Here is a 26,757-nt window from a genome sequence, read left to right on the forward strand (position 1 = left end):
TTATATATAATATATATGAATATCAATAAAATAATAATAATAATATAAAACATGGCTCATGGAGGTAGTGGTGATACAGATACCGATGCTCTTAAACAACATATACGTGCGATAATTGCCCAAAAAGTTGATGAATATTCTGAGTACGAGTTGGACGACGAAACTACCAAAAAACTGATCAAACAGGACGTCCAACGAGAGATGATATTATGGAAACATAGAAAACCACAAAACAATGGGTACCACCCCCACCCCATCCCTACTAATACTAATACTTATAGATTAATTTAATTTTTTTTAATTTATTTATATTAAAATTTTTTTAACAATAGAAAACTAATTAAATTTACTAAAAAATTGAAACAAAAAGTCATTCAAATTATTAATCCTCCCATTGATACCAATGCTATTGAAATAGGGAACCGATTGGACCAACAAAAACAAGTAAATCACCATGATGGTATGATTGTATATATATATATATTATCTATTTAAATACTGGTTTAAAATATATATAATATAATTTATTAAAATTTTTTTATTTATTTTTTTAATTAGTAAGTTTTAATTTAACTAAATTTTACAATAATAAAAAATAGATGAATTACTAATTAGCCATAGAATTATTAAATAAGCATGCTAATGATAATACAGTACGAACTAATAGTAAATTAAATTGTTTATTATTATAATTATTTATATAAAAAAATACTATTATACTATTATAAATTATTATAAAACTTTTTTATTAAATATTAAAAAATACTGTATATAGTTATCGATAATAGCGATGATAGTGACGATAATGATAGTAATAGTGTCAATGATTTAACCAAATTTGAGTGCGAGATATGTGCCGATGATTTCCCAGTTGACAGTGCCGTTAGCTACGGGTGTGAGCATCGGTACTGTGAGGATTGTATACGTAATACGATGACCGTTGCCATCGATGACAACCGTATTGAATCGCTTGCCTGTCCGGCACCTGACTGTACCGCTGAGGCCACACAACAACTGGTTAGGCGTATTGTGGGACAGGAGTTGTACGACCGATACGATCAACTATTACTTAAGGTAGCTGTCGGTGCTATGGATGATGTGGTAAATACTTTACAAATTTTTTTATCAAATATCAGTTTATTTGATTATAAATTTATACTAAATATAAATATCAACTTAAATATCTATAGCATTATTGTCCCAACACTGAGTGCGGTGCAATGGTAGTGACCGAAATTGATCTGGCCATTGGTAACTGTGCCCGATGTGGACTGGCATTTTGTACCAGTTGTTTGAAACCATATCATGGCGGCTATGACTGTCAACTGGAAACAGGGGAACGGGAGGAAATGGTACAGATGTATAGGAGTGAACTGTTGGCCGAGGAAATGTATTCAGAGGAAGAGGCGCTCAGCAGAGCCATAGCCGAAGCGGAACGGGAGGACAAAGAATGGATGGATCGGATCAAAGAAGAACAGAAGGCTATCAGAGAACAGGAAGCGATGATCGAAGAGCAGAGAAAAGCCGACGAGGAAAGGGCTGCTGAGGAGAAGCGTAGAGCCGATGCCGAGAAATTAAGGAAAGAGGCTGAGCTCAGGGAACAGGAGATTATTGCCGCACAGGCAGCTGAACGAGAGCGGCAACAACGGGAGCGCCAGGAAGCCCGACAGCGTGAGGAACGGGACTCAGAACAGACTGTCCGCCAAGTGAGCCGTCCCTGTCCTCAATGTAGAGCACCCATTCAGGTATGCATACCATCTCTCTCTCTCTCTCTCTCTCTCTCTCTCTCTCTCTTTCTTATATTTGTTACTTTTGTTTACTGATATATCATATTTGGTGATTACATAATATCTGTATGTGTTTACTTAGAAAAATGGTGGGTGCAATCATATTAGGTGCCAAAAGTGTGGCTATGAATTTTGTATCAATTGTCTAAGTAATAGACATTATAGTTGCTGATGTTATTTATATATATATATAATTATAAAACAATTATTTATACCCCTATATATATAAATGTGTATGTGTTTGTATATATATATATATATATAATCATTAATTGATATATATTTGTATAGTTTTATTTTTTGTATAATTATAATATGCCGATATTTTTTTAAAAATAATACATAATATAAAACTGCATAAATGTATTATTTATACTAGAAAACAACAACAACAAAAAATGATTTAATAAAATTAATTTTAAATTTTTTTAAACAACAGTTCATAGTGTACTTGAATGTCAATTTATTTTAAATTTAGTATTTAATTTATATTTTTATTTATTATTTTAAATTTAAATTTTATTGTCTACAGAAAAATGATGGCTGCAATCATATGAAATGCATTCAATGTAAATATGAATTTTGCTGGATATGTATGGGCTATTGGCAGGGATCCCATCATCTATGTCCTAGATAATTTTATGATTTTATCTAAATATATTTTCAAAAAAATATAAAATTTTTGTTTTAATTATCCAAATGAGTTAATATATTTTTTTTAATTTATTTAATTATATATATATTTAAAAATTATTATCATGTTTGTATAAATAAATAAAAACTACTATAGCAATCAACAATATCTCTTAAAATTATTATCAAACAATATTATTTTAATCAATTTTAATTTAGTAGCTGACCAGTGTCCAATTTGATTATCATCATTATTGGTAATATCATTGATAAATCATAGCCAACAACAAAAAATGTACCATGCATATTTTACAATGCATATGATTTTTAGCCATCAATTTTTTTTAAATAAAAATAAATAAAATCATAATAAATATATTTAAAAATATACTGTATATATACTGTATGTACATATCAATCAATAAAAATATAATTTATATAATATTTTTATATAATCTGTTTAACTAATTTATAGTAGTGTTTAAAATATTATTATATTAATAATAATTAATAATATTAATTTATGTATAATTATCATATTTTGTTTAACCCAATAATAACAACAATATATTAAGCATGGCTTCTGGATCTTTCAGGTTATTAGTATTGATTCAAAAGTAATTATTATAGTTTTTTTTATAATACTAATACAATATATCACTGAAATTAAATAATAACTTTCAGGTGCTATGATTTTATGAAATTAAAAGATACATAATATTAAACATAAAATTAAGGAAACGTTTAATATTCTTTAAATAATTGAGTTTTAGTTTATTTTAGTTATAAATAGCAATATAATATAACTTTTTAAAGTTAATATTTTTTTTAAATATATAATATCATATTATAAACAAAAATTTACTTTATATATGAAAAACAACAATTTCATCGAAATTATAGCTAAAATCATGTTTTTTTTGTTTTTTTATTATTATTTAGCTAATCATATGTCCAGTTATAGTGTATTACATCAAAATAGCCGACTAATTGGTGTTGTAATATGAGGAATGGGTAGATTATGGTACGGTACCCGTGGATCCTGTTTGGTACAGGTATCTTCATAGTAATTCAATACCAATAGGTTATCATCAATATCGTATGGACAGTCAAAAAAGGCAATATTTATTGTTATATTATCATCTTTCTCTCTCTCTCTCTCTCTCTCTCTCTCTCTCTCTCTCTCTCTCTCTCTCTCTCTCGCTCTCTCTCTCTCGCTCTCTCTCTCTCTCTCTCTCTCTCGCTCTCTATCTATCTCTCTCTCTCTCTCTCTCTCTCTCTCTCTCTCTCTCTCTCTCTCTCTCTCTGTCTGTCTGTCTGTCTGTCTGTCTCTCTGTCTTACATTAATTACAATTGAAATGTTATATTACTTTTTTTAAAAAAAACATAATATTATTACTTAACACAGGAAATAATAAAATGTAATTTAATACCAAAAAAAACTATAAATTTTAATAATTTCGAAATAATTGCGTCAAATAACAGATGTTTCTTGTTTTTTTTAAATATGTATATAATTTTTTTTAATCTTTATTAATATTTAATTTAATTAATTTATTAATATTTATTTCACCGACAGTCTGTTTGCTTAATATAGTCAATCAGAAAACACATAAAAAAGTAATAATATTGTTTTTTTAAAAGTAATATAACATTTCAATTGTAATTAATGTAAGACAGAGATAGAGAGATAGAGAGATAGAGAGATAGAGAGATAGAGAGATAGAGAGATAGAGAGATAGAGAGATAGAGAGATAGAGAGATAGAGAGATAGAGAGATAGAGAGATAGAGAGATAGAGAGATAGAGAGATAGAGAGATAGAGAGATAGAGAGATAGAGAGATAGAGAGATAGAGAGATAGAGAGATAGAGAGATAGAGAGATAGAGAGATAGAGAGATAGAGAGATAGAGAGATAGAGAGATAGAGAGATAGAGAGATAGAGAGATAGAGAGATAGAGAGATAGAGAGATAGAGAGATAGAGAGATAGAGAGATAGAGAGATAGAGAGATAGAGAGATAGAGAGATAGAGAGACAGAGAGAGACAGAGAGAGACAGACAAACAGACAGACAGAGAGTGAGAGAGAGAGAGATAAAGGTTGGTAATCATACCAGAATGGGTGCTCTATATTGAGGACAGGGACGGCTCACTTGTAGTACTGTCTGTTCGGATTCTAGTTCCTCACGCTGTCGGGTGTCATGACGTCCCCCCCCCCCGTTAACTATTAGATAACTATAATAGGCATATATATATATTTATATATATATATATATATATATTTGCATCAACAATTTTATTTGCACTTCCACCATTTATTTATTTTCTAAATTTCAAATTTATTCACGTATTGCACGTGTGTTCATGAAATAAATATTAATTAAATTAAATTAAGATTTTTTTTCATCATAACATACGAAACGTTATATTTTGATTAGTTTTTTTTAATTTGAAGTAAATTTAATAATGTATGAATAAACAATTTGACCTATTTTATTTTTGTTAATTTAATTAATTAAAATACTTTAAAATATCTTTATTATTGTTTGTTTTTTTTCTTAATAATTTTTTCTAGTTTTTCATTACAAATATATTTTAAAATTAAATAGATTCATATAATATATTCAATATATCTGTTATTTGACGCAATTATTTCGAAATTATTAAAATTTTATATTTAAAATTAAATTTTTATAAATAAAGTCAAAAGAAATTAATATTAATAAAAAAAAACTTTTTGTATACAATATTTACCACATCATCCATAGCATCGACTGTTGCCGACCTAAGCAACAGTTGATCGTATCGGTCGTACGATTCCGGGTCTACTATACGGCTAACCAGCTGTTGTGTGGCCTCAGATCGGCCTAAAGTCGAGTGCCGGACAGTCAACCGATTCAATACGGCTGTCATCGTATTGCTTAAATACTGTTGGCTGTGTTACACTGCCAGTGTATAACAATGTATTGATGAATTGATATTTTTTAATACATGCGCTTAATGTTTAGTGTTTAATGCTATGTAGGCGGGGCTTAAAGTGTTACACAGTTTTTGTTACATATTATACTTAAGTTTTATATATATATATAGAATATAGAATGTATATAATCTATGGTAAATATATATGCTTAGCGTTATGAATGTAGATATATAAAGTTTGTTGATATGTTAGACTAGAAATATAAATCGGACCAACTTTTTCTGAACCAAACCTAAATAATAATTATTAAAAGACATGATTACAAATCAATACGTATTTAAATAAATAACAATTAAAATGTTCAGTTTAATTGAAGTTTTAAAAACATAATTTTTGTATTATACATGTAAATACAACTTGTATTATATAAAAAATAAACAAAACCGAACCGAAACCGTTAAACAATACTTTTACAGTTTTCAGCTCTACTTATAATAAAACTTTATATAAACAATGATATTCTTAACCATTAAAATATTAGACATACATTAGAGTTAATAAATTTAACATAATTTTAAAAAATGTTTGATAAAAATTAATTAATAATTAATAATTTATATAACAATATATCATTAATAATAGTATTAATAATCATAAAAATTTATTACATATATAAATGAACAAATAATAACATTTATAATTTTATAATTATTTATTCATAACATTAAGTAATATTAAACTAAATTTTCTATTAGTATTATTTTTTTTAATAATAAATACAGATTTAGTAAAAAGTAGTTTTAGATTTTATTAAATTGTTAATAATATCTAATCACGAAATTTTCACAATACATACTATTATTACTTAAAAGCAAAGCTAATAAAAATACTAATAAATATATAAAAAGCTTTTATAAAAAACAAACAATATATATATGAATAAAAAAATTATTAATACATTGAAAAATATATACTGTATATTATATAATAATAACAATATTAACAATTAGTTTTTTTATTAATATACTTTTTTTTGTAAATATGATATTGAAATAAATATATAATAGTCTGTTAATATATAAAATAGTTTGGATATATATATATACAAACATATATATATTGATAACAGTGTAAGTATTGACTTAGTTAGTGTCGGTTGTGCCACATATTTATATAATACAATAATAATAATACAAATAATACAATACTATACTATAATAATAATAAGAAATACAAAATTAATAAGTTTTGTGTATATTTTTTGAATAAACTTTTCAAAAAATAAAATAGAAATATTATATTGTTTGTGTGTTTGTATATATATATGATATACTGGTATATCATAAACAACTATACATTTATGTGTTATAATATAACTAAAACTAATGATAATAATACACTAATATTGTTTAATAATAATAATTTTTAAAAACAATTAATAACAAAAACAATGTCTAATTTTAGACATCCCGGTTATTTGTACATAAAAAATTTCATCAAGTTTACGGGAAATTTTTATTATGATACCAATAGATTCAACAATAATACAGTACTAAATAATTGTATTAAAAAAAATTCATTATTATTAATTTTGAACATTTTATTTATTGTTTTTATAATAAGTATGATGTTTTATAACACTTATAATTTTATTAATGAAAGTGCAATATTTAAAACATATGTATTAAGATATTTCTATTGTATTTGTTACTTAATGGAATTCATACAAACATTGTTGACATCAATAATATTATTGGCAAAAGCAACTGATATTGAACTAATGGTCCAATCATTTGACACACTATGCATAACAAGTGCCGACGATATTACTTATGCTAAACGTGTTATTGTTATCAATATATTATTTGCAGTATTATTTGAATTATTAATAGTTATTATGCTTTATATTATATATAATATAAATTTTTGGCACAGTTTTATGTTGATGTTTCTATTTATACCACTAACTAATACACGTTACAAAGCTATGACAATAACCGGTTATATTTGTCTTAAAGTTTCTAAAAAAATCGATATAGTTTTCCAACTGTACGATAACCCATCGGTAAACAATCGGCTAAACTATATTGTATTATATTGCAATCGGCTAAGGGTCAATATGCGTATATTTAATAAGCATCTCAACTCATGCATACTAACAGCACTGGTATGTTCAACAATGGAGTGTACCGGTGCTATTTGTCTGATTGTATTGAAAGCGGGCAATTTTATAGTATTGGAATCCATTATGATTGTGCAAGGTGGTTTCACCATTGTTCATCTATGCCTGTTTTCAACAATGGTGTCCAACAATTATGACACCCGAGTGGCCGATCTGGAGACTAAACTTTTGGCTGAAGAGTCGGCTTCTGGCAATCAATTGGAGACTAGTTCTTTGCAATTGATTGAACGGTTAAAGTTGATGTCCGACGACATATCAATTAAATCGTTTAACAATCAAAAGCTTAATTGGCATTACTTTTTTAAACTAATTCATTATATAATAATGTTATCGTTAGTATTGATGGCCTACGAATCAAGCAATAGTACGACTATTATTAATAATTATAATTATTATAATAATTCATTAATTTAATAGATTTAATAGATTATGATTATAATTATTTTATTTTAGTTAAGTTGCACTAATATATTTTTTTTAATAATCTAGTACTCATAAAAGTAAAAAATAGTAAAATAAAAGTAATAATATTAATAGAGTATTAACAATAAAATAAATATTAATTAACATTCATATTTTTTCATTAACAAAAAAAACTAAATTAAGAATAAATACAATTGATTGATGAAAATTATTTTGAATTATTATTTAGTTTACATAATATTCAATATATAGTATTATATGTCATATAAAGTGTTTTTTTTTGTCGTCAACTGTTCATTTCGGTATCGAATCGGCTTAAGTTCGGACCGATTACTCTCAAGACACCGATTGGTGTCCAACAACAACACCAACAAGAAAAATGGTTACAAAAGCCGATAATTATTGTAATATTTTTAGTCGAAAGATTTATATGTATGTCCATCGATACGACTAAACCAGACAACAGTCAGCGGTCGGTGCTATGGATGATGTGGTAATAAATATTAAAATGTGTAAAATAAGTTTTTTTAAAAAATATTAATTAAAAAAAATTATTTGATAAATTCTGAGTTTTGAAAAACTAAATTATTTAGGCATAAAAAGTGTAAAGCATTTATTTATAATCAATCAGTTTCATTATTTTTAGCTAATTTTAGATACTGGTAATAATAATAAAAATTATTAACTAATTAATTAAAATATAAAAACTACTACTACTACTTTTTTGTAGTATTTAATGTTTTTATTTTTAATTAAACCGTAAGTTTAAAGTAATAATAATAATAGGTTAATAAACGTTACATATTTTTTTCATTAAATTTTATTTATTTAAATAATTCATTAATTTAATAATAATTAATTGTTACAAATTTAATTAATTAAATAAAAAAACAAATCATTATTATCACTAATACATGGTACATGATTAAATATTTAAATAATTAAAAAACAATTATAATTTAGAAAATTTAATTTATTTAAGTTAATTTATATATGTATTGTACCATGGTAATCCAAGTTTGTATTGTTATTTTTTTCCTCTACCCTTTCCAATATCTCCTTCAACTGTGTTTGATATTATATTTTTAAAATATAATATAAAAAATAAAATAAATATTTATTAGATAAACTAAATAACAATTGAACATTTAAATAATATACAATATATATATTATATGATATATTTATATATATATAATAAATAATATACTGAATATTAATAGTATTATACTTACGTAAAGCAACAACGCTAACGACTACTCCAATAATTAATACAACAAAACGATTCATTGTTTTTATGTTGATTTTCAAAGTTTTAGATTCTTAAAGTTTTTTTTATGTGTTTTCTGATTGACTAAATTATTATAAACACACTGTCGACTTATATAACCTAAAAAATTTCTATACATATGTATTGCACGTAATGTTCATGAAATAAATATTAATAAATTAATTAAATTAAATATTAATAAAGATTTTTTTTAAAATTATATATATATTTAAAAAAAACATACGAAACATCTGTTATTTGACGCAATTATTTCGAAATTATTAAAATTTATAGTTTTTTTCGGTATTAAATTACATTTTATTATTTCCTGTGTTAAGTAATAATATTGTTTTTTTAAAAAGTAATATAACATTTCAATTGTAATTAATGTAAGACAGAGATAGAGAGATAGAGAGATAGAGAGATAGAGAGATAGAGAGATAGAGAGATAGAGAGATAGAGAGATAGAGAGATAGAGAGATAGAGAGATAGAGAGATAGAGAGATAGAGAGATAGAGAGATAGAGAGATAGAGAGATAGAGAGATAGAGAGATAGAGAGATAGAGAGATAGAGAGAGAGATAGAGAGATAGAGAGATAGAGAGATAGAGAGATAGAGAGATAGAGAGATAGAGAGATAGAGAGATAGAGAGATAGAGAGATAGAGAGATAGAGAGATAGAGAGATAGAGAGATAGAGAGATAGAGAGATAGAGAGATAGAGAGAGAGAGATAGAGAGATAGAGAGATAGAGAGATAGAGAGATAGAGAGATAGAGAGATAGAGAGATAGAGAGATAGAGAGAGAGAGAGAGAGAGAGAGATAAAGGTTGGTAATCATACAAAACATGCCAGTGCTGTTCATATATCATTATGTGGAATGGGTAGTGAAGGCCAAACGGGTTTTGATGAAAATAATGAAACTTGTGTACCCGAGTCCATGACTGAGCCCTGTCATGACCAACCAATACCAGATGATGATGACGACGACCACTCGTCCACCACAACTGTCACACAGACAAGTCCTACACAACAAACCTTATCGACGACAGAGACTACCAGTAGTTCGACACCAGTTCCCATCAGTACTACTGATATCTACATAGACTGGTCTCAGTATATCTATTGCGGCAACAAATTAGGCTATTTTCGTAATCCATATGATTGTCATAAATTTTATGAGTGCTATAAAAACAAAGTTAATGATAATATAACAATAAATATTGCCTTTTTTGACTGTCCATACGATATTGATGATAACCTATTGGTATTGAATTACTATGAAGATACCTGTACCAAACAGGATCCACGGGTACCGTACCATAATCTACCCATTCCTCATATTACAACACCAATTAGTCGGCTATTTTGATGTAATACACTATAACTGGACATATGATTAGCTAAATAATAATAAAAAAACAAAAAAAACATGATTTTAGCTATAATTTCGATGAAATTGTTGTTTTTCATATATAAAGTAAATTTTTGTTTATAATATGATATACAATATTATATATTTTAAAAAAATATTAACTTTAAAAAGTTATATTATATTGCTATTTATAACTAAAATAAACTAAAACTTAATTATTTAAAGAATATTAAACGTTTCCTTAATTTTATGGTTAATATTATGTATCTTTTAATTTCATAAAATCATAGCAGCTGAAAGTTATTATTTAATTTCAGTGATATATTGTATTAGTATTATAAAAAAAACTATAATAATTCACTCATAACTTTTTAGTTGTTTTCACAATTTTAATAAAATTTACAGTAATTTTTTTCTTACTTTTATGGTTGAAAACACTTATCAATCACTAAACTAGTGATAATGTGAATGTGGTGACCAACGCTGATCAGTGGTATCAGCGAAACGATGGCCTATCGTTCACATTATCACTAGTTTAATGATTGATAAGTGTTTTCAACCATAAAAGTAAGAAAAAACTTACTGTAAATTTTACTATAATAATTACTTTTTGAATCAATACTAATAACCTGAAAGATCCAGAAGCCATGTTTAATATATTGTTGTTATTATTGGGTTAAACAAAATATGATAATTATACATAAATTATAATTTGATGATATTAAATTGATAATTAATAATATAATAATATTTTAAACACTACTATAAATTAGTTAAACAGATTATATAAAAATATTATATAAATTATATTGTTATTGATTAATATGTATATACAGTATATATTAATATACAGTATATTTTTAAATATATTTATTATGATTTTATTTATTTTTATTTAAAAAAAATTGATGGCTAAAAATCATATGCATTGTAAAATATTCATTGTACATTTTTGTTGTTTGCTATGATTTATCAATGATATTACAAATAATGATGATATTCAAATTGGACACTGGTCAGCTATTAAAATAAAATTGATTAAAATAATATTGTTTGATAATAATTATGAAATATTGTTGATTATTATAGTAGTTTTTATTTATTTATACAAACATGATAATAATTTTTAAATATATATATATATATAATTAAATAAATTAAAAAAAATATATTAACTCATTTGGATAATTAAAACAAAAATTATATATTTTTTGAAATTATATTTAGATAAAATCATATAATTATCTAGGACATAGATGATGGGATTCCTGCCAATAGCCCATACATATCCAGCAAAATTCATATTTACATTGAATGCATTTCATATGATTGCAGCCATCATTTTTCTGTAGACAATAAAATTTAAATTTTAAAAAATAAATAAAAATATAAATTAAATACTAAATTAAAAATAAATTGACATTCAAGTACACTATGACCTGTTGTTTAAAACAATTTTATTAAATCATTTTTTGTTGTTGATAGTTTTCTAGTATAAATAATACATTTATGTAGTTTTATATTATGTATTATACTGTTTAAAATAATATTGGCATATTATAATTATAAAAAATATAGTAAAAACATAAAATTATACAAATATATATCAATTAATGATTATATATAAAAACGCATACATATATATATATATATATATACATTGAATATTTATATATGATATATGGGTATAAATAATTTCAGCAACTATAATGTCGATTACTTAGACAATTGATACAAAATTCATAGCCACACTTTTGGCACCTAATATGATTGCACCCACCATTTTTCTAAGTATACACATACAGATATTATGTAATCACCAAATATGATATATCAGTAAACAAAAGTAATAAATATAAGAGAGAGAGAGAGAGAGAGAGAGAGAGAGAGAAAGAGATGGTATGCATACCTTTATTATATATGCTCTACATTTAGGACAGGGACGGCTCACTTGGCGGACAGTCTGTTCGGAGTCCCGTTCCTCACGCTGTCGGGCCTCTAGACGTTCCCGTTGTTGTCGCTCTCGTTCAGCTGCCTGTGCGGCAATAATCTCCTGTTCCCTGAGCTCAGCCTCTTTTCTTAATTTCTCGGCATCGGCTCTACGTTTCTCTTCAGCAGCCCTTTCCTCATCGGCTTTCCTCTGCTCTTCGATCATCGCTTCCTGTTCTCTGATAGACTTCTGTTCTTCTTTGATCCGATCCATTCATTCTTTGTCCTCCCGTTCCGCTTCGGCTATGGCTCTGCTGAGCGCCTCTTCCTCTGAATACATTTCCTCGGCCAACAGTTCACTCCTATACATCCGTACCATTTCCTCCCGTTCCTCGGTTTCCAATTGACAGTCATAGCCGCCATGATATGGTTTCGAACAACTGGTACAAAATGCTAGTCCACATCGGGCACAGTTACCAATGGCCAGATCAATTTCGGTCAATACCATTGAACCGCACTCAGTGTTGGGACAGTTATGCTATTGATATTTATATTAAATATAAAGTTATAATTAAATAATCAAATATAATATCATTTGATGATTAATTTAATGATTTGATTGATAAAAATAATTGTCAAAAAATCAATATGATTTCTATAGATTTTTAAAAAAAAAATCTACTAAAATGATTACCTAAAATCTAATTCATATTATTTATGAAACTATAATTTAATTAAATAAATTGCAATTATACAGTATTGCAATTTATTTTTCAAAAAAAGTATTAAGTGGTAGTTATAATATTTTTATGAAAATACTGTACAGTTTAAAACAATTATTGAATTAATTATCAGATATATCATTAGTTTTAGTTAAATTATAACACATAAATGTATAGTTGTTTTTATGATATACCAGTATATCATATATACTGTATATATATACAGACAGACAAACAATATAATATTTCTATTTTCACGAACTCCTGAAAGGAGTACGTATCTGAATTCTATATGTCCTTCCTTCCTTCCGTCCGCATTTGATTGAATTTTTAAATTTTGATTTCAGATTTGGATTAAGCATCAAAAATAAGGTATAGGGGATCAACATTAAAATTTTGATATCTCTTCGGGAACATAGAGAAAATGGCGGCAAAAGTCAAAAAAATTTTAGGTAAAAATTTTAAAGTATAGATTTGAATAAAGCATCAAAATCAAGCATAAGAAAGTAGCATTAAAATTTTAATATCTCTTCGGGAACATAGAAAAAAATGGCGGTCAAAGTAAAAAAATTTAGATAAAAATTTTAAAGTTAAGAATTGTATAGAGCATCAAAAATAAGGTATACTAAATCAGGATTAATTTTATGAAAAATGGCGGCAAAAGTATTAAAAATTAAATGCTTATTTAGTCACTGTCATTTGATACCCCATATGATTATGGTTGAATATATTTTGTCATATTGAATCATTTGATACCCCACATGACTATGGTTGAATTTATTTTGTCATACTGAATCATTTGATACCCTACATGACTAGTTGAATTTATTTTCATATACTGAATCATTTGATATCCCACATGACTATGGTTGAATTTAATTTTTTTCATACTGAATCATTTGATACCCCACATGTCTATAGTTGAATTTATTTAGTCATACAGAGTCATTTGATACCCCACTTGACTATAGTGTGTTTATTTTGTCATACTAAAGCATTAGTTTCTAATTTAATTTTTAATTCGGATTAGGATTTCGTATGGAAATGCTTTCTAGCATTCTCAACTGGTATTTTTTGAATAGTTTATTCAAAAAATATACATAAAACTTATTAATATTGTATTTCTTATTATTATTATAGTATAGTATTGTATTATTTGTATTATTATTATTGTATTATATAAATACTAGTTAGATCCATGTAATAAAATGTGTATCAATAGTTAACACGTGTCTCTCTCTCTCTCTCTCTCTCTCTCTCTCTCTCTCTCTCTCTCTCTCTCTCTCTCTCTCTCTCTCAATCTATCTCTTTACTAAACAATGCTTTCACGCGCTATATATAATATAATATACAGTGTATTATAAAAAGTATATTTTATTTAATTTTTTTATTTAATCGCGCGACACATTAAAAGTAATTGTTTGCGTGACAGAAAATGGCACAAACATTGAACAAATTATATAGTAGTATAGATGTGGCACAACCGACATTAACTAAGTCAATACTTACACTGTTATCAATATATATATATATCTAAACTATTTTATATATTAACAAACTATTATATATTTATTTCAATATCATATTTACAAAAAAAGTATATTAATAAAAAAACTAATTGTTAATATTGTTATTATTATATAATATACAGTATATATTTTTCAATGTATTAATAATATTTTTATTCATATATATATTGTTTGTTTTTTATAAAAGCTTTTTATATATTTATTAGTATTTTTATTAGCTTTGCTTTTAAGTAATAATAGTATGTATTGTGAAAATTTCGTGATTAGATATTATTAACAATTTAATAAAATCTAAAACTACTTTTTACTAAATCTGTATTTATTATTAAAAAAACTAATACTAATAGAAAATTTTGTTTAATATTACTTAATGTTATGAATAAATAATTATAAAATTATAAATGTTATTATTTGTTCATTTATATATGTAATAAATTTTTATGATTATTAATACTATTATTAATGATATATTGTTATATAAATTATTAATTAATTTTTGTCAAACATTTTTTAAAATTATGTTAAATTTATTAACTCTAATGTATGTCTAATATTTTAATAGTTAAGGATATCATTGTTTATATAAAGTTTTATTATAAGTAGAGCTGAAAACTGTAAAAGTATTGTTTAACGGTTTCGGTTCGGTTTTGTTTATTTTTTATATAATACAAGTTGTATTTACATGTATAATACAAAAATTATGTTTTTAAAACTTCAATTAAACTGAACATTTTAATTGTTATTTATTTAAATACGTATTGATTTGTAATCATGTCTTTTAATAATTATTATTTAGGTTTGGTTCAGAAAAAGTTGATCCGATTTATATTTCTAGTCTAACATATCAACAAACTTTATATATCTACATTCATAACGCTAGGCATATATATTTACCATAGATTACATACATACTATTTTCTATATATATATATATATCTATAAACTTATAACAATAACTAACATAATATTTAACAATAACTGTGTAACACTTTAAGCCCCGCCTACATAGCTTTAAACACTTAAAACATTAAGCGCATGTATTTAAAAATATCAATTAAAATACATTGTTATACATAGGATTTTATTATAAATTTAATTGTATTTTCTTTAATAAGTTTTTAAAAGCGTTATTACCATTATTACAAAATTTATGCGAACGACAACAAATACATGTTATTAACAATTTTGGTACTTTTATTTACTATGATATTTAGGTATTAGATCGCATTGTATCATAAAATACATAAAGTACTGAAATTACATGTGTAGTTATAGGTTTTTTTTAATGTCACACAATGTAAGACTTTATTCTCTAATGTGCGCAATGTTTTTATGTGGTTATGTGCTATAGAGGCGTGACTTATAGTGCTTTGCATGCTTTATACACATTAATCGTTTTGTATATATATATATATATATATATTATACATAATCTATAGTTAATATATGTTTGTTTTTGTGTTATGCATGCAATAGTTTCATATAGTTGTTATAAATATATATATATATCCGTATTGAATCGGTTGACTGTCCGGCAGCCGACTGTAGGCCGCTCTGAGGCCACACACACAACAGCTGGTTAGCCGTATAGTAGACCCGGAATCGTACGACCGATACAACCAACTGTTGCTTAGGTCGGCAACAGTCGATGCTATCGATGATGTGGTAAATACTGTATACAAATAATAATGTTTTTTATTAATATTATTATTTTTTACTTTATTTAAAAAAATCTTTTTTTTGTTGTATAAAAGTGTCAAAATTAAATCAGATTAATTTTATTAAGTTTTGTAAACTAATTTACTATATTTCATAGACTAGTAGTCAATATCGATATTATATATATATATAATTATTTAGTTGATATTGATATTCATAATTTAATCCATAATTTAAAAATAATTGTATAACTGATTTTTTGTTTACTATTATTTATATCAATGAAAATTCAAAATAAATTAACACATAATAATAATGATTATTATTATTTAAATTATGTATTAATCAATAAATATCAATATGCAACTGATTTACAAGTTTCAATAAATTATATAAATTATTACTAGTTTTAATTGTGATTTTGTTTATATTATTTTATTTTTTAATCTAAAATTATTAAAAAAATGTTACTTATTATCTAATATTAATCAAATCATATTTTCTAATAATTAATCTAAAAAAATAGCATAACTGTCCCAACACTGAGTGCGGTTCAATGGTAGTGACCGAAATGGATCTGGCCATTGGTAACTGTACCCGATGTGGACTGGCATTTTGTACCAGTTGTTTGAAACCATATCATAGTGGCTATGACTGTCAACTGGAAACCGAGGAACGGGAGGAAATGGTATAGTTAGCTGAGGAAATGTTACGCAGAGGAAGAGGCGCTCAGCAGAGCCATAGCCGAAGCGGACAACAATTGGTTAGACATATTGTGAGCCCGGAATTGTACGACCGATACGATCTACTATTGTTTAAGATAGCTGTCGGTGCTATGGATGATGTGGTAAAAAAACTTTATTTATAACAACAACAACAAAATGTTTACTATTTTATAATTATATATATATTTTTGAAACTAATTAAACTATTAAAAGCAATTCATTTAATAATTTTTATGAAATTTAAAAAAAACCACATAATATTTTGTTTTAACTTATATTAATAAATTACAAAAAAAATATTAATTATATCTCTCTTACTATATAAATCTGATAATTAATTCAATAATTGTTTTAAACAGTACAGTATTTTCATAAAAATATTATAACTACCAGTAAATACTAAAATTTTTGAAAAATAAATTAGATTTTAAATAAACATTTACCGGTAACATGATTTTTTTAAAAACCTCTAACAATATTGATTTTTAACATTTATTTTTATCAATCAAATCATTAAATTAATCATCAAATGATTATTAATTGATTATAACATATCAATGTAAATATCAATAGCATTACTGTCGAGTTGGTATGCAATGGTGCAATGGTAGTGACCGAAATCGGCTTAGCCATCGGTTACTGTGCCCAATGCGGAACGGGAGGACAACTAATGGATGGATCGGATCAAAGAAGAACAGAAGGCTATCAGAGAACAGAAAGTGATAATCGAAGAGCAGAGGATAGCCGATGAGGAAAGGGTTGATGAAGAGAAACGTAGAGCCGATGCCAAAAAATTAAGGAAAGAGGCTGAGCTCAGGGAACAGGCGATTATTACCGCACAGGCAGCTGAACGAGAACGTCAACAACGCGAGTTTCAGGAGGGAAGACACGGAGGAACTGGAGTCCGAACAACTTGTCCGTCAAGTGAGCCGTCCCTGTCCTCAGTGTAAGACACCCATTGAGGTATGCATACCATCTCACTCTCCCTTTCTCTCTCTCTCTCTCTCTCTCTCTCTCTTTCTTTCTTAATGTTAAACAATGACAAACAACTAAAAAACTAATATTTATTAAATTATAATATTTTATTAATTAAATATATTGTATATTAATTTAAATAATTTAGACAAAATTCCAAATAAATGTCTATTATGTAATTAAATCATAGTTTCATAAATAATATTAATTATTTTTTTTAAAACTATTGAAATCATATTGATTTTTTTGACAATTATTTTTATCAATCAATATATTAAATTAATCATCAAATAATTATTATTTGACTATTTAATTATAACTTTATATTTAATATAAATATCAATATCATTACTGTCCCAACACTGATTGCGGTGCAATGGTAATGACCGAAATCGACCTGGCCATTGGTAACTGTACCCGATGTTGACTAGCATTTTGTACCAGTTGTTTGAAACCATATCATAGTGGCTATGACTGTCAACTGGAAACAGGGGAACGGGAGGAAATGGTACAGATGTATAGGAGTGAACTGTTGGCTGGTCTACTATTGCTTAAGATAACTGTCGGTGCTATGGATGATGTGGTAAATACTTTATTTACAACAAAATTAATGTTTACTATTTTATAATTATATATATATATGTATATTTTGAAACAAACTCTATTAAAAGCAATTCATTTAATAATTTTATGAAATTTTAAAAAACCACATAATATTATTTTAACTAATAGTCAATATTTAATTAATAAATTACAAAAAAATAATAATTATATCTCTTCGGATAAATTATTCAACTGTTTGGTTGAATTACTGGCCATTAAACCGGTTAACAGTATCGACAATAATATTACTAAAACTATCATTTTATTGACAATAAGTCTACTAATTATGCTTTAATTTAATGATAAAATAACTTAATTTTCAAGTAATAATAAATTAATATATTATTAAATGGTGACCATTTTCTAACTTTATTCAATTACTAATTATTAATATATGAAAAAACAACAAATATGTTGTAATAAAAATTATATAATATTCATATATTTATAAGCATTTTTATAAAATTAATTAAAAATATAAATTTAATTATACCACTAGTCTATCGTTTTAAGCATAATTGATGATCAATGAACAGAATTTATAACAAAAAAATATTTACAAAATAAATTAAACATTATTTTATAAAACAAAACAAATCGCATAATTTTTTTAAAATATTAGCATAATTTTTTTTATATAAACATAATAGTCATTATTAGTGTCTTGATTTCCAACTAAAAAAATTATTTTGTCGGTTCAACGCTTATAACTGGAACTTAGTATGTCCACCGAAGTTGACCAGTGGACGCTATTTCCGAAATTTTATTATAACTATAAATAACTATTTGTTGGATTAGAAACTATAAAAACTTAAATAATTATTTCATTGATTTTGAAAAATATAAGCATTAAATTGTAAAATATTGCACAATTATATGTAAAAACAAAAAGTAATAGTTATATAAATTATATAAAATATGTAAACTGTTATCAACTCATATTACATTTTTAACAATAGAAATAATTAGTTTATTTATATAAATCATTTTTGTAAATATGCTGAAAACAAGTGAATTATATATAAGTTGCAAATATTTATAAGAAAATAAATAACTATTTCAATAACTATTTGGCTTTTTTGGCAACTATATTCAACTATTTAATACAGTTTAAATAACTATTTTAACAACTATTTCACTTTTTTTAGCAACTATTATAACAACTATTTAATAGAGTATAAAAAATTATTAATCAATACACTAGTCATTATTATAAATATATAGTACAGTCGCTTTCATAACTGTAACTGTATATATATATATATATATATATAGTATATAAAACAAATATAAAGTCTTTTATTTGTAGTTTTATGCAAATTTTTTAAAAAAAAAATAATAGACATTATTATGACAATATATATTTAAAAAACAAAAAAAATGATAATTTCAAACAAAACAAAGTCTACTTTGTTGTTATTTTATTTATTAAAGTTTCTTTAAAATAGTAATTAAATAAAATAATTTATAAAACATCAAATAATTTAAAGTTTATTGATTTGTCCGGAAAACAAAATCAAGCCATTAGTTGTATCCATAATATAGTAGAGGAACGGGTGGTCGACACGGAATTCAATGGGTGGATCGTCCGGCGGAGCGTTTTGATATTCCAATGAAAAACTTGAAACGGCCAGTGCTTCGGTCCCCTCTTCGTCAACCGATATATAAGTTTGGTGTCTGATTTGGGTAAAGGTTTGATCGCCACCACCTAATTGGGACAGTCGTGATAAATCGGCTCCAGTAGTCAATGCAATTGGTTTTGGATTTAAATCATTAGTCAAATCGTACTCTTTTTTTTTGATATAAATTTCGGTAATAATAACTCTATATTTGTGTTAACCATTGATTTAAATGCTTTATCAAAGTTTGTGGCATTTATTTTAGTCTTCAATGACGACAAACCGTTTCTATCATTTGGTAATACAATAACAAATGATATTTCGTTTCCCTTATACGGCAATTGAATGAGCCGTGAGTTTAGGTCATTGGAGCTCAGGTAACGGTAATAATTTGTAGCCGACATTAAGTCTACCATCACTTTACTACAATCGGCGCCATTATTATAAAATGTAGATTTTTGTGTATTATGTCTATCAAAATCTTTATCCCAATTACCTAATTGTTTATAACAATAATTACTAATAATTGACTTAAAATAATATATATATATTTATATAAACTGCTAAAAACTATTATACCTTTAAAATATACGACATTTAATATTATAAGAGATGTCTGTTCATTGATTTTGTTAAATATTTTTTCTATTATTTGTCTGTTTGCGGATCCATTGATTAATTTTGTCAGTTTCTTCAATTGAATTATGTTTGAAGTCAGCCCTATCTACCTGTGCTCTAAAGGCCAGTTGTATTGCGTCCACAAACTCTTGTTTAAGTACTTTACTATCATTTCGTACGACAAGATTTGCAATATCTAACTGATGTTTCACTTCTCTATCTCTTTCTTCTAGTGTTTCATTCAAATAGTTTTTATATTCAATGCCTAAATAATAGACAATTAAATATTAGTTTATTATTATATTAATTTTACAGTAAATATATATATATATATATAATATGTATATTTACTATACTTTTATTTTCATACAATCTATTAATAGTTTGAAATCCATTATTAATATTTTGATCACTAATTGATTCATTTGTCTCATTGTTTTTAAATCCAAGAAATATCTTCAAATTGTCGAGTGTTTTGCCGTTTGCGCCGTTCATTAGTATACCTAATATATATCAAAAAAAAATATTAATATTTAAAATAATTAATTATTTTTTTTAATAACAATATATAGAGTATTAGTAAACATAACAGACTTAATGCCGATATTATTGAAAACGAAGAGATAATGTCGTTGTCGTCATCTTTGGCTAACATATTGTATATTTTGAATGAAAATTCATTGTTTGACTGAATCACCAAATTTTCGGATAAAGTATTCAACTGTTTGGTTGAATTACTGGCCATTAAACCGGTTAACAGTATCGACAATAATATTACTAAAACTATCATTTTATTTGTAACAATAAGATTACTAATTATGCTTTAATTTAATGATACATTAACTTAATTATATTATAACTATTTTCAAGCACTAATAAATTAATATATTATTAAATGGTGAAAATTACCAATAATTATTAAAATATAAAAAAACAAATATGTTGTTATAAAAATTAATTGAATACATAAATTTAATTATTTTATAAAATAAATTTTAAATAATTTACTATTTATTGCTACTAATTTATTTTAAACTATAGATTTTTATATTGTATATTAATATTTAAAATATCATAATTATTTATAATATAATATCTTATTATAAAATGTTAGATAATTATGAAATGCGAATCGTATGTAATTGATTTTTTCAATTATTTATCAAATAATTAATATAATATAATATTGATATTTTTGCTAGTAAAAAAATTAATAATTATTATTTTTAATAATAGTAATATTTATTTATTAATATAATTAAAATCTAGTAGAATTATTATCAAACAACATTATCATAATCAAATAGTTTACATTTAGCTGACCAGTGTCCAATTTGTATTTCCTTATTGTCGGTAATATCATCCAAACATAGCCAACAAAAATGTACCATGCACATTTTACATTGCATATGATTGCAACCATCAATTTTCTAGTAAACATAAATTAAATTATAATAAATTTAAAAAAAATAAATACTGTATATATAAATCAATTACTGTATAATAATTTTAATATATTTTTTATTATACAGTTATATAAATATTTACAAAAAAAATAGTTAACAACAACTCATACCTCACACCATATCTGATATTTGGGACACTGTTTGAAATGCGTGCGAATATAGTCAACTGATTCGGGATTTTTGGCCGCGCGTTTGATCTAATCTTCCATTGCCTCAGTGCACGTGCGCTGTTGGCCATGATATTTGCGATTACAACTCGTGGAAAACGCGTAATCGCAATCCAGACAATATCCATAGTGTCTACTGTTAACAATCTCAACCGAGTCGTTACATTTGGTACAATAGGCCTATTATATTAAGTAAAATTATATTATACAAAATATAAATGAGCATGATAAATTTAATATTATTATAATTTATGGTAATTACCATATCGTCCATAACATCCACAGTTTTTTTCAGCAATAGTTTATGATATCTGACCAGCGATTTACGGCTCAACAGTTTGCATACCAATTCATAGGATGCCTCACCACAACCACTACCGGTGCACTGGTCGTCAGAACATTTGATATGATATACTGTACCAACAATTATTTGACTATCGAAATACTGGGCCAAACAAACGGTACAAAACTGGTGCCGACATCCGGTAAACTGTTGACACTTATCTACTTAACTGTAATTAGCAATTAAATATATAGAGAAAAAAAATTAATTAATATTATTTTTATCTAAAAAATTAATTGCATTAAAACATACCTTTCCTGTTGAATATGGGTTTCATCATTTCTGTGTACGGCCTCAATGGCCGCACACCCAAACGCTTAGGCAGTACTGGACTGTAACGATCCGAACCGTTATAATACAACAGCACCGGTATCTCATCCTCACGATTACCGTCGGCCAAAAATCTCATATGATCGTAAATAAACTTCGACTCATAGGACTCCCGGAGCTGATCATAGGTCCGATCATAGGTACGTCCAACTAGCGATCCAAACGAAACACTATACAAATAGATAGGCCGTTGCAATGCTAGCGACAGGGCTTGTATGTGAAGTTCGTGAGCACACTCATCAAGTGTGACTGCTTTATATATTAGTTCATCATAGGGTATATCCAATTCAGTCCGATACGACTGTTCAAAACTTGACCGATAATCCATAAGTGTCGATGCCGTCAACAGCCGTAGGGATTCCACGTATTCATCGGAGCCGTACATAGAAGTGCTAACCGAAAACCACAAACAATTGCTGTCACCATTGATATGAACGCATACCAGTGTATCGTTGAGTGCCGACGACTCCTTATTCATCTGAGCTTCCGGATCCAGTCGATGGACAGTTGGATCGTAGAGTATTAGCTGTTTTTTAAACTGAAATTTCATCCAAATCTGTACTAAATGTTCGGCAAAATATGTGGCCACAACTTTCATCGATACCTGACCTCCCAGTCCTCTAATAACACATATGATCAGTTTGGATATGTCGTTGACCGTACTGTTGACTCACAATTGACTCACGTAGGTCACATTTTTGACATTTATATAATTATAATTTAAATAATAATTTATATCATAGATTAAATGCAATTTTTTTTATTTAGAATATTGAAAAATTTAGAAATAATTAAACATTAAGGCAATTTTTTTATAAATTTAGATATACATAATTTGACTGATTTATTATAGTAATATTTTCTGGATTATTAATCAACAGTTGAAATCAATATTGACTGACTAAATAGGAATTTTGGTTATATTATGAATCCATTTTAAATAACCGGAAACTTTTGTAAACTTAGTCGGAAGGGGACCATATTTTGTATCGTTACCTTTAACTGAAGTGATACCTTCAATAACCCAATTATTCATTATCGGTATTTGACAGTTAAGTGGTCCGCCACTGTCACCTTCACCGGTCGTACGACTGTTGTCGTTTGAATAGCCGGCACACAATTGAAGGTCTTTATTAAAATCTTTAAAATAATGAGATTGACAATCGTTATCTGCAATTATCGGAAGTCGCACCTCTCGTAAAGTTTCGGAGATTCGGAGACCCTTCGGCTTTGTTACACCCCAACCGATCGCTATACACGTAGTTTTGTTTGTTATCCTATTTGATTTTGGCAAACAAATTGGCTGCAAAAAATCTTCATCTTTAATTAAATCTAACGGTTTAGATAACTCTATTAAAGCTATGTCATGTATTGCTGGTGTTTCGTTAAAACGACTATGATGAATTATCTGATATGTGGATAAAATAATTAAGGTTATTTGAAATTTAATTTAAGATAATATTAAATAATAGATTATATATAAACAAATATACCTTAGCTATTTTTCTAACCACTTTTTTCCACTTGCGATTGCTTGTACTTTCTTGACCAAATTCTAATTTCATATTTTCAGTTACTTCATCAATTGTAGTATTAGCTATAACAACACAGTGTGCGGCCGTTAAAACCCACTTATTACTTATTAGACTTCCGCCACAATAATGTCTATACTTTTTACCATTAGGCTCCTTATACAGTAAATTTGTCATCCACGGCCAATCCACACGATTGGATTGCTGTCCACCTAATATTCGTGTAATATCAGAGGTTTCTGCAACATCGCGTTTAGAGACAATTATTTTATTATTTTGTCCACATTTTTCCGACAACGAACGAGTAAGTATAACTGATAATGATAACAATAAAATAATTAAATTATAATGATACATTTTATTTAATAATCTATTAAATTTTTAAAAATAAATCTTTAAAATCTAAATTACTATATTATATATATATAATAAGTTTATAGTTCTTATTTAATATATATAATTATTTTAAATAATAAAAATCTCATCTATTTATACCATTTAATTAGATTCTGCTTTTTATTATATTTAACATATTTAAGTATAATAAAATATACCTGTTTGAATTAATTAATTGTCATTAAATAATTAATTGTATATTTTATTTTTGTAAGAAATTTTTAATATTCCATATTTAAAAATAATAATTTTATTATTTGAAGTAATATTTTTAATTAATAGCTATAAACATTTGTTTAGTACTTTATTATATGAATTAATAAATATGTCAAATATACTTCCTATTATTTGAAAATATATTAACTTTCACTTAGTTTTGTTTTTTTAATTTTAATAATCTAAAATTTTTACAAAAATATGTTTATGAATCATAATTTAATAATAAATTAATATTTCTGAAAAACAAGTTATTACATAATTTTATCAAATAATTAAATTAATATTTTTAAATAATTTTTTTAATGATTATACATAAATGAATATTATATAATTTGTTGTTTTTCATATTTGATAGTTAAGCACAAAAATTTGTGGACACAAAATAACTGGCTATTAGAGCACAGGTAGATAGGGCTGACTTCAAACATAATTCAGTTGAAGAAACTGATAAAATTAATCAATGGATCCGCAAAACAGACAAACAATAGAAAAAATATTTAACAAAATCAATGAACAGATATCTCTTATATTATTAAATGCTATATATTTTAAAGGTATAATAGTTTTCAGTAATTTATATAAAATATATTCCTCTACTATACTATGAATACTACTAATGGCTTGATTTTATTTTCCGGATAAATCAATAAACTTTAAATTAATTAATTTAACTACTATTTTAATGAAATTTTTATTATATAAAACAACAAATAAATAAACTTTGTTTTGTTTGAAATTATTATTTTATATATATTGATATATACAGTATATATATATGGCTAGTATGATGTTTATTTAAACAAAAAATTTATGCTAATATTACGATTTGTTTTGTTTTATAAAATAATGTTTATTTTGTTTTATAAAATAATGTTTATTTTGTTTTATAAAATAATGTTTTAAATTTATGTTTTAAATATATTTATTTTTATTATAAATTCAGTTCATTGTTCATTAATTATGATTAAAACGATAGACCAGTGGTAATGGTTGGATAAAATTTGTTTTGAGAGAGAGTATATATTTTGTAATTAAACCCCACTTTAGTGCAAAATATATATATATATATAATGTTAATTTAAATCAGCAAAAAAATCTCATCTATTTATACACTTTATTTCAATTTTGTTTTTGTTGTTAAATTTAATACACTTGAGTATAAAATACAGATTTGAAATCATTAATAAATTGTCAATTAATAATTAATTGTAATATTATTTTTTAAAAATGTTTATATTTCATAATTTTTAAATTTTTGATAATAATTTTAATTAATTATTTTGAACATTTGTTTAGTACTTTGATATACAGTAAACTATGAAATATAAAATATAATAATA

General features: G+C 25.5%; 3 protein-coding genes, 1 long non-coding RNA gene and 1 pseudogene across 4 annotated transcripts; 2 read left to right on the forward strand and 3 right to left on the reverse strand.

Moving 5' to 3' along the window:
* The first annotated feature begins 51 nt into the window (after window positions 1-51).
* LOC128951919 (E3 ubiquitin-protein ligase RNF14-like) lies at window positions 52-2,460 on the forward strand. Its single transcript, XM_054297226.1, has 5 exons — window positions 52-239; window positions 333-460; window positions 776-1,101; window positions 1,191-1,745; window positions 2,320-2,460. The coding sequence occupies exons 1-5, from the start codon at window positions 52-54 to the stop codon at window positions 2,422-2,424; spliced, it is 1,302 nt and encodes a 433-aa protein (XP_054153201.1). The 3' UTR covers window positions 2,425-2,460.
* Window positions 2,461-11,826: 9,366 nt separating this feature from the next.
* Window positions 11,827-12,788, reverse strand: LOC128951530 (E3 ubiquitin-protein ligase RNF19B-like). Its single transcript, XM_054296778.1, has 2 exons — window positions 12,495-12,788; window positions 11,827-11,931 (listed from the first exon to the last, which is right to left on the reverse strand). The coding sequence occupies exons 1-2, from the start codon at window positions 12,786-12,788 to the stop codon at window positions 11,827-11,829; spliced, it is 399 nt and encodes a 132-aa protein (XP_054152753.1).
* A 3,504-nt stretch (window positions 12,789-16,292) lies between these two features.
* LOC128951938 (uncharacterized) lies at window positions 16,293-17,825 on the forward strand. Its single transcript, XR_008484427.1, has 3 exons — window positions 16,293-16,430; window positions 16,951-17,271; window positions 17,723-17,825. It is a non-coding gene; the product is annotated as an uncharacterized LOC128951938 (long non-coding RNA).
* A 2,386-nt stretch (window positions 17,826-20,211) lies between these two features.
* LOC128951531 (serpin B3-like) lies at window positions 20,212-21,398 on the reverse strand (annotated as a pseudogene).
* A 2,737-nt stretch (window positions 21,399-24,135) lies between these two features.
* LOC128951532 (elastase-1-like) lies at window positions 24,136-26,598 on the reverse strand. Its single transcript, XM_054296779.1, has 3 exons — window positions 26,568-26,598; window positions 24,764-25,116; window positions 24,136-24,678 (listed from the first exon to the last, which is right to left on the reverse strand). The coding sequence occupies exons 1-3, from the start codon at window positions 26,596-26,598 to the stop codon at window positions 24,172-24,174; spliced, it is 891 nt and encodes a 296-aa protein (XP_054152754.1). The 3' UTR covers window positions 24,136-24,171.
* Between the last annotated feature and the right edge of the window lie 159 nt (window positions 26,599-26,757).

This window comes from Oppia nitens, unplaced genomic scaffold, assembly GCF_028296485.1.
Source record: "Oppia nitens isolate AA-2021 unplaced genomic scaffold, nextdenovo-longstitch-racon4-pilon3 scaffold1_pilon_pilon_pilon, whole genome shotgun sequence".
In the NCBI taxonomy this organism is placed as follows: domain Eukaryota; kingdom Metazoa; phylum Arthropoda; class Arachnida; order Sarcoptiformes; family Oppiidae; genus Oppia; species Oppia nitens.